We start from the raw sequence: 15694 nt of genomic DNA on the forward strand, positions 1-15694 counted from the left end.
TATCCTGATAACTTGTTTAAAACTGTCAGAATTCTCTGTGCATCCTGTCCTTGATTTCCTAGTGTTAGCGCCATTCTTCCACTCATTTCCGCCATCTGTATGTCCTTAGTAATATTTTGATTAAATAAATTAATTCTCCCTAAAAAGAGACACACTGCCTGAAGGGTTACAACTGAAGCGTAACATTTATATTCACGGGTGGCATTTCTCTTTTCTAGCCACTAAATCTAGTTTAAGGGAAACTTGTCCTTTCCTTTCCAAACCGATTTTCTTTGTTACCTGCTTTTATTTTTTAAACCGAATTTACTTTACCCGTGAGAATCTCATCCTGTCATTAGTCATTCTTTTACTTGCATATTATCCCTGTGATGTGCATCTGTCACCCAGCCTAAAAACTGCATTTCGATTCTGTCTATTTCACCCGTTTTTCAAACCGTTTTGACATTTAAACCTGTAAAAGTAAGAAAGTGCAAATTCTGTGCATGTGATTTTGGCTGCACTGTGTTGTCACTTCAAAGTTGATTTTTGAACTGTATGCCCTTTGTTGGTACCTTGCCCTGTAGTTGCTAGTGTTCTTACATCACTGATACTGTTATAACTCATATTTACCTCATTTATTCAAATGCACATGTAAATTAATTATTTACCCATTCCAAGTGTTATTTATACAATTGCAAAGGTTTTTGAATCCGATTTTGCCTCTCATTTCGTGGGGGAAGGTCGGATTTTAATTCTGTTTGCTGCCTAGTGTACCTGCTGCGCCTTTCTATTCACTCAAAATTCGATTAATAGGGCTTTGAGGGAGCATTGCAGGGGGAAATCTTAACTCGGGTGCTATCTACCAGAAACGTAAAATGGCTCCCTTTCATTTGTGGTTTGGATATGTTATAGTAGAAGGTCAAATTAAGTGTATTCTATCATTGTACAGTGTAATTATCACCCCATTGGTGATTGCTGCCCAATATTAAATGTGTGATTTTCTTTGAATTTTAAATAAATAAATATTGTGTTAACACACACCGGCCTGGTTCATGGTCCATTGTGACCCAGGGCATTTGTAAAAAGGGGGTGTGAGACAGGTTGGGTGCCAGCTCAATCCGAATTCTAGGAAATAAAGAAAAAGTATTTTAATTGTGCGGTACCTCTGAGGCCCGTTTGGAATCCTTAACAGAGGGTAGGGTTAGCATTGCTTTTTAAATGGGAAAGAACTGCCAATTCAAGTGAAAGTGTTAAGGTTTTACCCGTTTGACAAAATATGTGCAATAAGCATTTGTCTCAGTTTAAATATAGCCACGAGGATGTGATTAGTTTCTCTCCTTCAGCAGACACCATCCACATGCGCATGCGCATAAATGCCTCCCTCAAGGGCGCATGAGCAAGGTTGAGGGTATGCAGAGCGGCAAGAGGGAGTGGATTGTGACTGAACAGGAGTTCAGAGGAGGGGATGGGCAAAATGGACAGTACAGCTGAAGGTGTTTAAAATATAAACGGGCTGCGAACAGCATGGTTGTAGGTGCACAGAGCACAGGTGTGCTTGTGAAGCGCGTTGTTGAGGATTAGGGCTGAAAATGACTGAAGGTGTATAAAATGTAGTGGATTGTCCCTTAGTGCAACATGTTCAGGAGGGTCTACAAAGTGACTTCCTCAGGGTGTGCAGGACATGCATGAAAATCTGTTTTTCAGCAACTTGCTAGTGTGGTACCATTATGGGTTATTTCATTGTAATGCTGGCTCCTAAAATACAAGTGCAATGAGCTATGATTTTTTTTCTTTTAAAAACACCTCTTAACTGCCTCAAATAGCCAATTTGTGTTGAAGAAACAATGCAGGTAATCAGATTTATATAAAATGGAACTGTCACAAACATAGGTATGGGGAAAAGGTCATGGTGAGAACGTGAGAGTGGAGGATATACAACAAGACTTCCAGTCGGAATGTGGGGGGCGGTGAGGGGGAGAGGGGAATCCATCACTGGGAGAAAATTATGCACAGACATCAAAACAGTTTGTGGTTAAACCAGGGGTGCTATAGGGCTAACATGTGTACCCTATCCAACATTAATATCTAGACAAGTTGTAGTATGGTTATCACCCTGGAGAAATTAATAGTCAACGTTATCAAACAAAATAATTTTAAAAGGTTTAGTGTGTCAATGTTCTTATGCTTCCCACAGAAAAGGGGCAACATTTTTAACAAATTAGTTAACTTAAAGGTGGTGGGAGTGCCGGTTTAAATTTTTGTGCGGTCCTGAGTCACATATGCCGATTGTCTCATTGGTAATGGACATTTGACATGAAAACAAACATTGGATTCCCGGGTGAGGATGAGATCAGTGTATTTTCTTTATTTTTTTTTTTTTTTTTTTTAACAACCTGCCGTTTCGGTGGGTGGGAAGATGGCAGGATGTAGAATAGTAGGTGTTAGGTAGATTTGCCTTCTTGAGTGCAATTCTCCCCACTTTATGAGTTCCCCCAGCATTTTTGCTGGACGGTATGATTTTTGGACTGCTTCTCCCAAGTGCGTGGGAACCTTTTTCCACACTCACATTCTTTTACTCTAGCCATGGGAACCATTTTTATCAATTTTTGGAACTTTTTAATGGAGTTCCGCTTTCTTTCATATTTTCTAGCATCTACCTTTTATTATTGCAGCACATAGCTCTTTCTTTTTGTATTGCTGGGAGCTCCTTGAGCTTCCATTTTAATTTTACCTGTTTTAACACATGGTGCCAGGGCAGGGGGGGGGACACCCTTTTGTCCCAACTGCGTTTTATTTTGCGAAATCAGCACACCCAACCTTAAATGGAGTGCTGAGGGAAAATAAGGTCTCCCCTTTTCTCGCGTTTCCAGTAACTTTAGTTACTATTGCAAATTATGGTAGCAGCGTACCTTTTTGCATGACTTTTTGTGGACGTTTGTCACCATTTGCCTAAAATGGCAGTTGTACTTTTTTTTTAAGCCCCGTTCTTGATGACTTCGTCTTTTTCTTGAGCCTTCTTCTATCTGCCTGTGTGGAGAAGGTCTTGATGGGTCTTTTGTCGTTGGCGGGCTCCCTTGGAAAGATGCTCCGAGTATCTGAAAGTAAAGGAGGTGGGGGAGATGGGCAAACACCCCTGATCTTTGTCCTGCAGTGTGCATGCCTGGAACCAGTTCACGCTGAGAGGCCGTCAACCACTGGACTGAATATCTGAAGAGGAATTCGTAGAGGGAAAATCCCCAACAACTTTCAAGCTACCAGCAGAGCCGTTGGATGCCCGCTGCAGACCAGACTGAATTTCCGAGCGACAGGAAAGATCTCCTGAAGACTACATCCTCCCCTAGAATGGTGAGCCTAACCAGTCTAAAAAACACCTGCATTGTGTGCCATCTCTGAGAGCTGTGACCTCCTGGGCCTGAAAACTCCCTATACCCTGGGACCTGTGCCATTTTGCAGTGCATCATCTTGTGAAGTATGGTTTTGGCTGAAACCTTGTGGGCATCCTTCTGGGCCTGCAGTGACTTTTTCTCGCTCTGAGACATACCCTCAGCCAAGTCGTGGACTGAGAACCGGATATCAGTCTGCCAAACGACAGCAGTTGCTCTCCCAAAGCCTGTGAAAGACTCCAACGAGCCAGTATCGTGAAGATCCTCTGGGGCTGTCCCACTGCAACCATCAGATCCCTATAAAGTTGCTTCTTCAGCTGCCAAGCCAAGAAACCCAAATTGGGGTCTGCTGTCGCTTCACCTTGGGGACCCTCCTGTGGCATTGCGGTCTTCGTTGAAGTTACTGTCCTGCTCCTAGGTACTTACTTGGGGCTTTCTGCATTGTTCTTTTGCTCCTAGTGGCTGCATTCAATTAATCCCTGCACCTCTCTAGGGCCGGCCTAGAGTCCCATTGGGGTGGACAACCCTTTGGGCTCTTTTCTGCCTTAGGATATTGGTCCTTGGGGCATTACTGCAAGGTAAATCCCAAATTTCATTGTGGTTGTGAAAACATACCTGCAAACTTGAAAGGTGCCCGTTAGGCCCTGCCTTTTGGAACATTGTACTCTACTTTATTGCCTTGCCTTCCTCAGCCCTTGGTCACTGGTGTCCCAGTGTCCTCTCTGACTGTGAGACTCACCTAAAACAGGGTTGACCTTCCTAGAATAGGCTTAGCTAAAGTTAGAAAAGGTAATCAAAGTTCTAACAAGTTTGGATATATGTTACAGGAGGTTTATGTGTTGTGTCGTCTTTATTGCTATTCTGAAGTATCTAACTGTGAATATTGCAACTGTTCTCTTATTAGATTGTGTTTTAGTACTTCACTGACATGAACGCTACAAGCCTTAGTGTATATACAAATATTTTAAAAATACCTATTTCGTATACAAGGGCGCTTTGAAACACAATTGGCGCTTTGAAACAATTGAATTGCTGTATAAGCATCTTACAAATGCACAATAAATAACTACTGGTGTGCAAGAGTTTCCTTGAACGAAGTGTATGTTCGGAGTACTGTGTGCCTCACTACAACCCTCCACTCTCCTAGACTAAGACTGGCTGCTCAGCCATTGCTACCAAACCTTTGGATAGTTCAAGCTAAATCTAACGGGTGTCCCCTTTTTCATCCAAGGTGGGCTTAGTAAAGTCTTGTCACAGACAGGACTTTGGTAAAACCCCCTAACAGTTTGCAATGAAAGCCATTAACCATAAACCTACATGTTGGTTATATTAACCAAACGGTATACAAGAAAATTGAGATAATATACAGTCTAAACTGAAGCAAATAATTTTAAACACAATCTTTATGATCAAAAAGAAAGCATGCCAGCCAGCCCTCATTTTTACTGGTCAAAAAGTGGACTTGCCCACTAAAGCCATAACTAATCAAAGGTGGAAGCATAGAGCATGCACACAATTGCCCAACCCTCCCCCCAAACATGCACGTGCTTACCAACCTAGCTGGGAAATGCCTTAATAATCAAAGCCACAACACACGCGTGCACACACACACACACACACACACACACCCCTACACACAAACCCCCCTCCCCTCTAACCTACTATATAAAAATCATACAAAAGATTCATACACATACGCGGGATGCGCCGCACTAATCCTTCTCGACCTATCGGCCTCCTTTGACACGATCAATCACTCAATCCTCCTAGACCGCCTCCACTCCCTAAGAATTTGTGGAACCGCTCTTAAATGGATAGCTTCATTCCTCAAAGACAGGCACCAAATAACACTCTCCAGCTTCACCTCCCAAGCCCGACCAGTCGACACAGGAGTCCCACAAGGAGCATGTCTATGCACCCTCCTGTTCAATCTCTACCTGATCACCCTCCCACCAATAATTCATTCACACAACATCCTGTGTTACAACTACGCCGATGACACTAACGCTCACCTGATTCCCGTAGAGGCGCCGGTCTTGACTGGGCGTATACCGTATCTTCAAAGGTGATGTGTAACACACGGCTGGCTCTTTGGGCTGGACCTCTGTGCACTGTATGTCTGACTCGAAGGGTAAGATGTCTGCAGATAGAAAATATGGGATTAATGAACTGGGTTATTGAATGTCTCTCTCTTCTTCCCTTTCTCTTCTCCTGTAGAACCCCAAAGGTTAACGCTCTCACCTTAGGTAAGTGAACGCCGTGCTCTCCATCTGCCTCGGGGCAGGGTGCTGTAACCAGTTTCTTCACTGGATAAGGGGAGCAGGCCTCTTGACTTCAGAGGACTGCTGTCCGTCGTTTACTGCACGAACGGTAAGTTTCGAGTAATTCTAATGTCTTTAAAAGTCTTTAGTAATGATGTCTCTTGTTTTGCAGGGTTCTGGCGATGGCGGATGACGGGCTGAAGTGAGTTGAAGATGGAGCCCGTGTGATAAATAGAAGCGCCTGGAAGCACGTAAGTAAGCGCTTGTTGCCTGCTTCACGATGCGCTCTAATTGTCTTTTTATTTTGCAGGTACAAGTTCGGAGCGGCTGCAGGGTGCCGGAATACCCACTGGGTTAGATGTGGCAAGGAGTAATGGCACGTGAGTATAAAGTTCCCCAATGTCTTTAAACGCACCTTGTTTTGTCTTTCAGATGCCGGAATGCAGTGCGAAGACCTCCGGAGCGCACGAAGAGTAGGTAAGCCTTTGTCTTTCAGATGCCGGAATGCAGCGCGAGGCGTTGGTGACAGCCGATGGACCAGGTAAGTGAAGCGCTGTCACTGAAGACCGTAATGCTAACCTGTTCTTTCTTGTCTTTATAGGTGTTGCTGAAGACTGGATTCAGGATGGTAAGCCTTTTTCCTTAGGCCCAGGATCAGATGCAGAAGACACGATGAGCGTTCTGCTGCAGAGGATGCAGAATAACGCAAAGCAAGATTCATCCATCGGGTGTGGTTTAAATAGCCTCCTGTAGTGCTTAGGTGTCTCCTTCCACAGCCACGCCTAGGTAAGAAAAGAGTTCCTGCTTTCCAGAAGAGTTCCATTGTTCTGAACCTAGGGAGTGGCTCCTGCCCCACCCAACAGGAAAAGTAGTTCCAAACAGAAGAGGATCAGAGGCTCAACTGGCAGGCAAGTAAGCAGCATGGTCTGCTGCAGGTAAGTCCACCCAAGCATTATGAGCCCGGCGCTTCCAGCGCTGGGACTGGGCATATTTATGAGCCTGGTGCCACTGGCGCCAGGACTGGGTCCAAAAGGTCCCAATTGGGACTGGTTGGCACTCGGAACCTGGGTTATGGATCTGCTTCCAAGGGAGTTGGGAAAACCCTGACCTTTTGGAAGCAGAGATCATGACAGACACTCAACTAATTATAAAATTCCTGAACTCGAAACCCAACTCCCGACCTGACCTGGCATCCTGCCTCCTTAACATAGAACTCTGGATGACCCAAAGCCACCTCCACCAAAACAGAAATCATGGTTTGGGGCAACTCAGATCTTCTTCCACACCCACTTCCCTGGCCACCCGCCATGGGCAACTCACCAACACCCTCCAACACAGTGAAAAATCTTGGATGCACCCTGGACTCTGACCTAACACTCTCGCGCCAAGTCAACAATGTCTCAAAGTCCTGCCACCACCACCACCTTAAAACCCTTAGGCGCATCTTTCCATCTCTCATTTCCCAACAGACTCTCCGCGGTCCAATCAATCGTTATATCAAGACTGGACTACGCAAACCCCTTATACCTCGGAATCCATGCCTACCAACTGAATAAACTCCAAAGGGCACAAAACGCGGCGGCCAAATTGCTACTTGCGCTCGATCCAAGAGACCATGTATCCCCAGCCCTTAAGACACTGCACTGGCTTCCAGTAGCCTGTAGGGTGGCTTTCAAAACCTTATGCCTCTCCCATCGAGCAATGCATAAAACTGGACCTCAATATCTTCAAGACAAGCTAATACCTTATCATCCCACTCGCACCCTAAGATCAAGCTCAGCCGGCCTCCTAGTAATTCCTAAGACAAACTCAGTCAGGTTAGGCAGATCATCATTCTTAGACCTGGCCCCAACCCTGTGGAACTCGCTCCCACCCCACATCCGCCTAACTGAGGATTTAACGTCCTTCAGCAAACTAATGAAAACCTGGCTCTTCCCCTAAAACCAATCGGTTTTCCAAACTAACATCATCTCAATAACACCGTCCCAACAAACTACCTGAAGCAAGAAATTGACAGCTAATAAACTTGAATGTAAACTAGAAAGACAAACAGAACTAAACGAGTAATGTAGATCAAAACAGTAAAGTGGATAATAGGAATAAATCATTGGGAAAGTAAGGAGATCTAAACTGATGAAATGAACATAATGAATGAGGAGGGAACGTAGTGAATGACAGATGAAATAGAATGGATGAAGCGTATAGAACAGATAATTGCACTAAGTGGAAGAGGGCAGGAGTGGAAGAACAGACGACTAGAAAGATCAAATGAGTATGGAGATCGGATGGAGTAGATGAACATACTAAAGCCAATGAGTGTGTAGAGTGGTTGGGTGTGTAGAGCGGACGAGCGTGTAGAGTTGATGAGTTTGTGTAGAGTTGACGAGTACCTAAATACAGAGTAGCGAATAGAACGCAGGAGGGCATAGAACTGATGACTATACTGAACGGACGAACATAGACTGGATGAACGCTTAGACCAGACGAACGTGTAAGCGGATGAGTTGGGGGGAGCGGATGAGTTGGGGGGAGCGGATGAGTTGGGGGGAGCGGACAAGTACGTAGAGCGGACAAGTATGTAGAGCAGACGAGTGTGCGGTGCGGATGAGTGTGTGGAGCTGATGAGTGTGTGTTGCCGATAAGTGCAGGGAACATTTGAAAGGGCATATATCGTACCACACCCCACGCTTACGCTTACTCTCTTCTTTACACCACCACTCAACTGGAACACAGAGATACTATGACACCATTCGGTATAACTGTTCTCATATCAACATCTACCCATTACTCTAAGTAAACACTGCTGGTTTCACAACCCCAGCCATGCGTTCTCCTCAGGCCTAACGTAGCCACACTCAGTCTGGATAAATCCCGCCAGAGCGAACACATACTCCTGATCTCTCAACCACCACACCTACCGCTAAGATGCAGCTACCACACGAATTCCGCACCAGCTGCACACATACCTGGTGCGCACACGCACATTTGAACTCTCTCTACTGACCCGAACTTCGGTTCCCAAGGGCGTTCAACCTACCAGCGCCTTCAGACCATACCAATGGTATATAAGGCGCTATATAAATGCAAAATAACATAACATTGCATAAAAGTTGTAAAAATGTCATCAAATGGCGTGGTCACACAGTTCATAACTCGCACCTGTGTAGAATTGCTTACAGCAAAGACCAAAAGTTAACCTATGTTAAACGTGTGTAAAGAAAGGCCTGGTCAAAAAAAATGTCAACTTTAAGCAACCTCAATTAACAAACATTTGAATTCAAATCAACAATTATTGGAGCAATAACAAAACATTCATTATTTTACAACAAATCATCATGAGCATCAGATTCCACTTTTATATTTTTAAAAGCCGGTAGAATTCAGAAAACAAGTGCTTTAACGTACAAATTAAAGAAGCATCCACGTGTTACCATGGAACTGTCACACATTCATATCTAGGCATACTGTCACCATTTAACAAAAATAGATAAACTAATGCACAAAACTACATATGCAGCACTGCTCTGGACTCCCAGAGTGGTACTGTATTTTGAGGCATTCAATACTCACGAGAGATGGCACTGTGTATATCTGTACCGAGAGGTCAGTGATTGAGAACTCTCTGTCGTCATCTTTCACATACTCACTCTGCATTCGCTTATAGTTCTATTAAGAGGAAGGCAAAAAAAGGCAAGGAGTGCCAACTATCAGTTAAAAAACAACAACTACTCACCAAAGTAGGAACAGTGAAGAGTTGGACAGATAGAGCAGACACCGACACTGCTCGCTCGTGATCATCCTCCATATAATCTTTCTGCAACTTCTGGTAATTCTAAACAACAAGGGGGAAATTCACCTCTATTCCACACTGACCTGATGTTTAAGTTAAATTCCTGCACTAGTGAAATGCAGAGCCGACTAGCGTGCTTATAAAGCAAAGCGGTATTACAGCAAATAATATTGTAGACAAAAACAAATTCTATTACTACAAGACCCCAAATCTTCTTGCACGTACATGCATAAGTAAACATTATTGTATCACGTACAGCAGCAGCTACTAACGAAAGAAATACAAATTTCAGTACAAGACAAAGCAAGTTAAAATACGTTACGCGAGTATCAGTCAATAATTGCATTTCATACCATTAGTTAGGGGCTAGCCCATTCCTCTGAACATACGTAAACAATGTACCAATATCATAACATTGGATTCAAAAGAGTTGTTTATAGTATAAAATCTTGAGCGACTACGCATTTCATCAGTTCTTAAAGGAGGCAAAATAGTTTGATAATGAAAAATTAAGACTTTTAAAGTAAGCATTCATCTATGGCAAACTGCTGCGCTCATTGTGTACAGGACAGTCACTACAATACTTTTAACAGCAACTGAGACTAGCAATGACGATGTAACTACTGCCATACGCAGCTTTTGAACCATTGGCAGATGTGAAAGCCTTCAATGCGATGCTCTACATGTTGTCCGTTTAGCACCTGAATTTGGATGACACGAGGAATAGTGTAAAAGTGGTGGGAAATTATTGAAATTTGCCTACTCCAAAGCCACGATGTTGAGAAAAAATATCTTCCTTCATTTGTACATACATGTGGTTAAACAACGGAGGACAAATTCAAAATTGTCGTCTTTTGTCAGCAAAAAAGTTCCACTACTGAGAAAACCAGAGCGGAAATCAATCAGGAAAAAATAATTTCATGGCAAGTCCGGACAGTGCTTTTAGCTTTGCACTCTCCTTCACAGCTGGCTTAGAATTGCCTGCAGCACAGGTACTTTACATTTTAGAATGGTTACTCAGCGAGCATCCTTAGATATATGGAGGCCATGTTGCTGTTAGGCAAGATTGTATCCAGTACCCTTAAGGTGCACTACAGTAACCTTGACCTCCTGGCAATAGGAACCCAACCTTTGGTATAAGTCTGTACTACACAAGTTGGCAGTGTGGCTGAGAAGCCAGGCTTATCTCAAGAGGGGTCAATGTGAGCTGTGGGTGAGTTACAGAGATTCACAGTGACAAGTATTCAAATAAACATTACACACAAGGTTTCATGAATAAACAATAATTACTTTATTTATCACTCAGTGGGAATAAACCTTCAGACGGGAGCAATATAAAAGCAACACACAAATACACTTCAAAACTGTACACTCTTAGTTTGTAAATCAGTAAAGACCCTTTTGGGATGGCCGACAGTCACAACCTACACTCTCAAGTGACTTCAAAAGATGGGGTACTGGGGACATTAATATCTTACGGTTTGCATTTACAATACTCTTTTAGAAGTTGGTAAAAGGAAAAGGTTATTAGAACAAACAAGAGACCACAAATATTCTTAAGCAGGGAAATACCTTTGGATCCACAAATCAGTCATTCAGTATAACAGGTTAAACCAAAGTCAATGGACAAAAGTCTTATATGGGCTGAAGCACTTCTTGTAAGTAAAAAAGTCTTTGCACAATGTTTTAGAAGACTTTGAAGAAAAGAAGAATCAAATCTAGGGCAGGGCGACAAGCTGATTAGACGCGAGTATTAGAAGGTGCAAGCAACTCTACAATGAGAGGTAAGTTCTCTCAGACTTTACAGTACCTTTGTATTGAAGGAAACATGCAGCAGGTGAATTCTGCTTCTGTGCAGCTCTGCAGATCTCACTGTTCCTGGGCCTAAGTAGTCGTGGGGATAAGAGGGAGTACTTCTGGGGAGTCCTGCTCTGCAATGGGACGTCACCGCTCGCAACCAGCAATCTTTTCAACAAGTGGCAATTCGGTGTTTCAGCTCCTCTGAACTACCACAAATGGCAACACTGTGGTTTCTGGTTATCGAGATGGACATTCCTTGCTTCTGGGTTCCCGCACTCTGTTGAGGGGGTTCAGGCTCGGTCAGTCCTGCTTCCTGGGAGTCCGGAGGATCTTCCTGGAGCACTTAGCCAACTTAAAAGCAACGCATACAAACTGGTGTTCCTCTCCCTGGCATTTCGGTTTCCAGCAGCAAGTCTGTGGAAATGCAACCAGCTCCGAGAGAATGTCCAGGTGGCTTACTTTGGAGTGGATTGGTCCCACCAACTCAAAGGGAGAAGTCTGTCGATATGAATTCGGAGTTTCAGCACAGCAGCAGGGCTTCGCCGGGCAAACCAAAAGTCCAGGAATTGCAGCAGGCGTCCTGTTGAAGTTCTTCTTCGGTTTCTTCGTCCAGTGGTCGATTCTACCTTCCAAGCCAAAAGCCTCGCCTTTTATTCAGTTCTCTCCCATTCATTCCAGCCTAGTTGTCAGTCACCCAGCAGGGTGGCTGTCCTTGCCGGACAGTCAGCTGGCCAATCATCACAGAGTGCATTTGGGTCTCCTAGGAGACTAAGCACCAGGCTTCCTGCCTACCCCAGACAACCTGGAGCCAGAGGCGGGCTTCACTCGTGAATCCCGCCAAAGGCAAAGCGAACAATGGGACCAAACATGGTTACAGCGCACAGAGTAAATCTCAAGAAGAACAAGTTACTTACCTTATCTGGTAACATTCTTTCGATGAGATGTTCCTCCGACGTATTCCACATTTATGACAGGTAATTACCACAGCTGTGCAGCTTCGGAACATTTTCAGCAGAGGGCGTCCTGCATCGATGTCGATCCCTAGTCCCTCGAGGGATGTTATATATAGGACGCACGGCGCCCGCAGCCACAGTTGTAGTTTTTTCCCCAAGAACGTGTGGCACCAATCTCCTGCCAGTATGATTGCAGAAAGCCTTGCGGAAACGTAAGCTGCAATCGCATAAGAAATTCTGTAGAGGGGCAGGCTGGGAGGGTTCGATGTGGAATACGTCAGAGGAACATCCCATCGAAAGAACGTTACCAGATAAGGTAAGTAACTTGTTCGAGGGGATTGTGTCCTCCGACTTATTCCACATCTATGACAGACTCCCAAAGCAGTACCAACGTATGGAGGTGGGAAAAGAATTTACAATTTTAGAATTTGAGAATGCCCAATCAAATGGCTGAATAGAGGACTGCCTTACCAAAGGCCAAATCCTGCCCATGGATGGAGTCCAAGGAATAGTGTCTCACAAAAGTATGGACAGAGGCCCATGTGGCTGCTTCGCATATATTGCGAATAGGAATGCCCCTCTGTAGAAAAGTGGAGGCAGCCATACGCCTAGTAGAGTGAGCCCGTAAGCCTACTGGAGGGTCCTTTCCCGCCAAACGATAACACTCAGAGATCATCAAAATGATCCATCTGGACAAGGTCTGCTTGGAAACAGCCTGACCCAAGCGCCTTCCAGCATAACCAACAAATAGATGATCGTGCACTCTGACCCGGGACATCCGTGAGAGATAGAAACTCAAAGCTCTCCTAGGATCCAACCTATGGAGCCTCTCCTCTTTCTTAGCAGGATGTGGAGGAGGATAACACGCTGGAAGAATTACCTTCAGGCTCAAATGGAATTCCAACACAACCTTCGGAAGAAAGGAAGACCGCACCCGCAGGACAACCCTGTCCTTATGGAAAACAGTAAAGGGTGGCTTGGCGGAAAGTGCCTGCAACTAACTCGCTCTGCGTGCTGAAGTAAGCGCAACCAAAAACACAGTTTTAAAGGACAACAGTCACAACGGACAAGAATGTAAGGGCTCAAACAGCGCTCCCATTAGGAACTTTAACACCAAATTCAAATCCCATCCCAGCACCTGGAAAGGCGACGGTGGAAACACAATAGTTAGCCCTTAATGGTACCCACTTCCAGGCTCTTGTGGGCTAAAGAAAGCAAAAAAGACAAAACCAAAGGAATGGAACATTGGAAAGTATCCACATTCTGTACCCTGCACCAGTCACAGAACTTTCTCCGACGGCAACGGTACAGGGATTTTGTTGCAGGCCTTCTGGCCGAAAGCAACACCTCCATCACGTCTTCGGGGAGGTCCCAATCCTTATACCTCAACCTTTCAGATACTAAGCATGAAGGCTGAGAGGCTTGACCTCTGGATGGAGAACCCGACCCCCCTCCCGTGAGAGCAGATCATCTCGATAGGGAAGAAGGCGTGGAGGGAAGAAGGACATGTCTAGAAGGTCTGGGTACCACACTCTCCTGGCCCATGCCGGAGCAATGAGGATCATTCTGGAACCGAACCTCGGTAACCTCCGCAATACTTGCAGAATGACGGGGAATGGAGGAAACACATACAGCAGTGGGAAGGACCACTCCACTACGAAGGCGTCCCCAAGGCTCCTCTTGGAGGAAATTCCCACAAGCAGAATCTCTCGCACTTCCGGTTGACACTGGTGGCGAAAAGATCCACTTGTGGGGTTCCCCAAAGGGCGAAGATCTCCAAAAGAACTTCCCGAGCCAGCTCCCACTTGTGAGAGACCGTGATCTACCTGCTCAGAGCGTCCGCCGCCGCTTTTTCGTTTTACGACCAGATGAACTGCTGAGATCGAAATTTCCTGCTGGATGGCCCAGAACCAGAGCTGCATCGCCTCCCTGCACAATGGGAGTGACCCTGCCCCCCCTTTTTTGTTGAGGTAGTGCATGGCCACTGTATTGTCCATCATAATCAGGACATTCTTCCCCTGCACAGACGGCAGAAAAGCCTTCAGGGCTAGCCTGACAGCCCTCAGCTCTAACAGATTGATGTGGGGTCTGGACTCCGACGGAGACCAACGACCGCTGGCTGTCAACTCGTTGGCATGAGCTCCCCAACCCGTGAGGGATGCGTCCGTCACGATCGTCACCTCCGGCCATGGTTGCCGAAATGGTGCTCCCGTCATCAGATTGCCTTCAAAGGCCCACCATAGAAGATCCTGGGCGACCGAGGTCGGAATCTGAACGGGATCCGACATCCTTCCAGACAATTGCGACCAGTGCATTTTGAGAGTCCACTGCAGAGATCTCATCCACAGCCTGGCCTCTGGCACCAGTAAAATGCAGGATGCCATGAGGCCGAGCAACCTCAAGAACTCGAACGCCGGGAGACTCTGGGCACGTTGAAACTTGTCCACCATCTGCAGAATGTGATCAGCCCTCACCTGGGAAGGCGAACACTGCCCCAGGGATGTGTCAAGCAGTGCTCCGATGTATTGGAGCCGTTGGGTAGGTGTCAAATGAGACTTCTTTAAGGTGAGGAAGAAGCCCAACTTGTGAAGGGAGTGGCAGGTGACGGACAGATGATCCAGGGCTTGCTCGGGAGAGCGCGCCCTGATCAACCAATCGTCCAGGTAGGGGTAGATGTGAATCCCTCCCTTTCCTGAGATACGCTGCCACCATCATCAGCTTGGTGAAGACCCTCGGGGCGGAGGTCAACTGAAAATGCGAGTCTCCAACCGGGAACCTCAGGTGCTTCCTGTGCTTCGGATGAATAAGCACATGAAAGTAAGCATCCTTGAGGTCGAGAGACACCAACCAATCCTGAAGGTGAAGGGCCTGGAAGTCTTGAGAAAGAGTTACCATCTTGAACTTGTCCTTCCGGAGGAGCTTGTTCAACCAACGCAAGTCCATGATGGTTCTCAAGCCCCCCCATCCTTTTTCGGGATAAAAAAAAATAAGGGGAATACCAACCCTTGTTCCTCTCCGCTACAGGCACCAGTTCTATGGCGCCTTTCTCCAGCAGGGATAGGATTTCCTGCGCAAGGAGCGGATCCGGTCTCTTCAAAGAGAGGTTCCCAGGTGGATTGTCGGGAGGCCCCTGCCGGAAGGGAAGACAGTAGCCGTGGGCTATGATCTCCAGAACCCACACATCTGAAGTGATTGCTCACCATTCTCCAAGATGCTACGCAAGTATGCCCCCAACCGGCGAACCATGGGACATGGCCTCATGACTGAGAGGACGCGGCAGTGCCTGAGGGCAAAGAGGCAACTGCCCAATCGGCTTTGGCACCTCGAGTACCATGCTTTCAACCTCTGGTACTCTTACGGTGGCCCCTTTGACTGGCAGCTCCTCTCGATCTACCAAAGGTAGAGTAGTACCGAAAGGAACCTCCCCTCCATTTCTGTCCCCTAGGACGAAAAGGCGGAGTTTGACGTACTGCAGCGCTCAAAGACTTTGCTGCAGCTTTGGAGGTCTGCAACCTCTCAAGGCTCTCG

The 15694-nt window shown here is 45.9% G+C and overlaps 1 protein-coding gene across 3 annotated transcripts in view; it reads right to left on the reverse strand.

The window, feature by feature from the left end:
• UBR2 (ubiquitin protein ligase E3 component n-recognin 2) overlaps positions 1-15694 on the reverse strand; it is a 2523611-nt gene that overhangs the window by 2087398 nt on the left and 420519 nt on the right. Inside the window, exon 11 of one of the 3 annotated variants that reach the window (XM_069608498.1) lies at positions 9194-9289. The exons of 1 other annotated variant lie outside the window; for it this stretch is intronic. In XM_069608498.1, coding sequence (XP_069464599.1) covers positions 9194-9289 — 96 coding nt within the window. Of the gene's footprint in view, positions 1-9193; positions 9290-9356; positions 9456-15694 lie in introns of all 3 variants that reach the window. One more of the 3 variants, XM_069608497.1, reaches the window with a different exon arrangement.

This window comes from Ambystoma mexicanum, chromosome 4q, assembly GCF_040938575.1.
Source record: "Ambystoma mexicanum isolate Mex_15411 chromosome 4q, UKY_AmexF1_1, whole genome shotgun sequence".
Classification (NCBI taxonomy): domain Eukaryota; kingdom Metazoa; phylum Chordata; class Amphibia; order Caudata; family Ambystomatidae; genus Ambystoma; species Ambystoma mexicanum.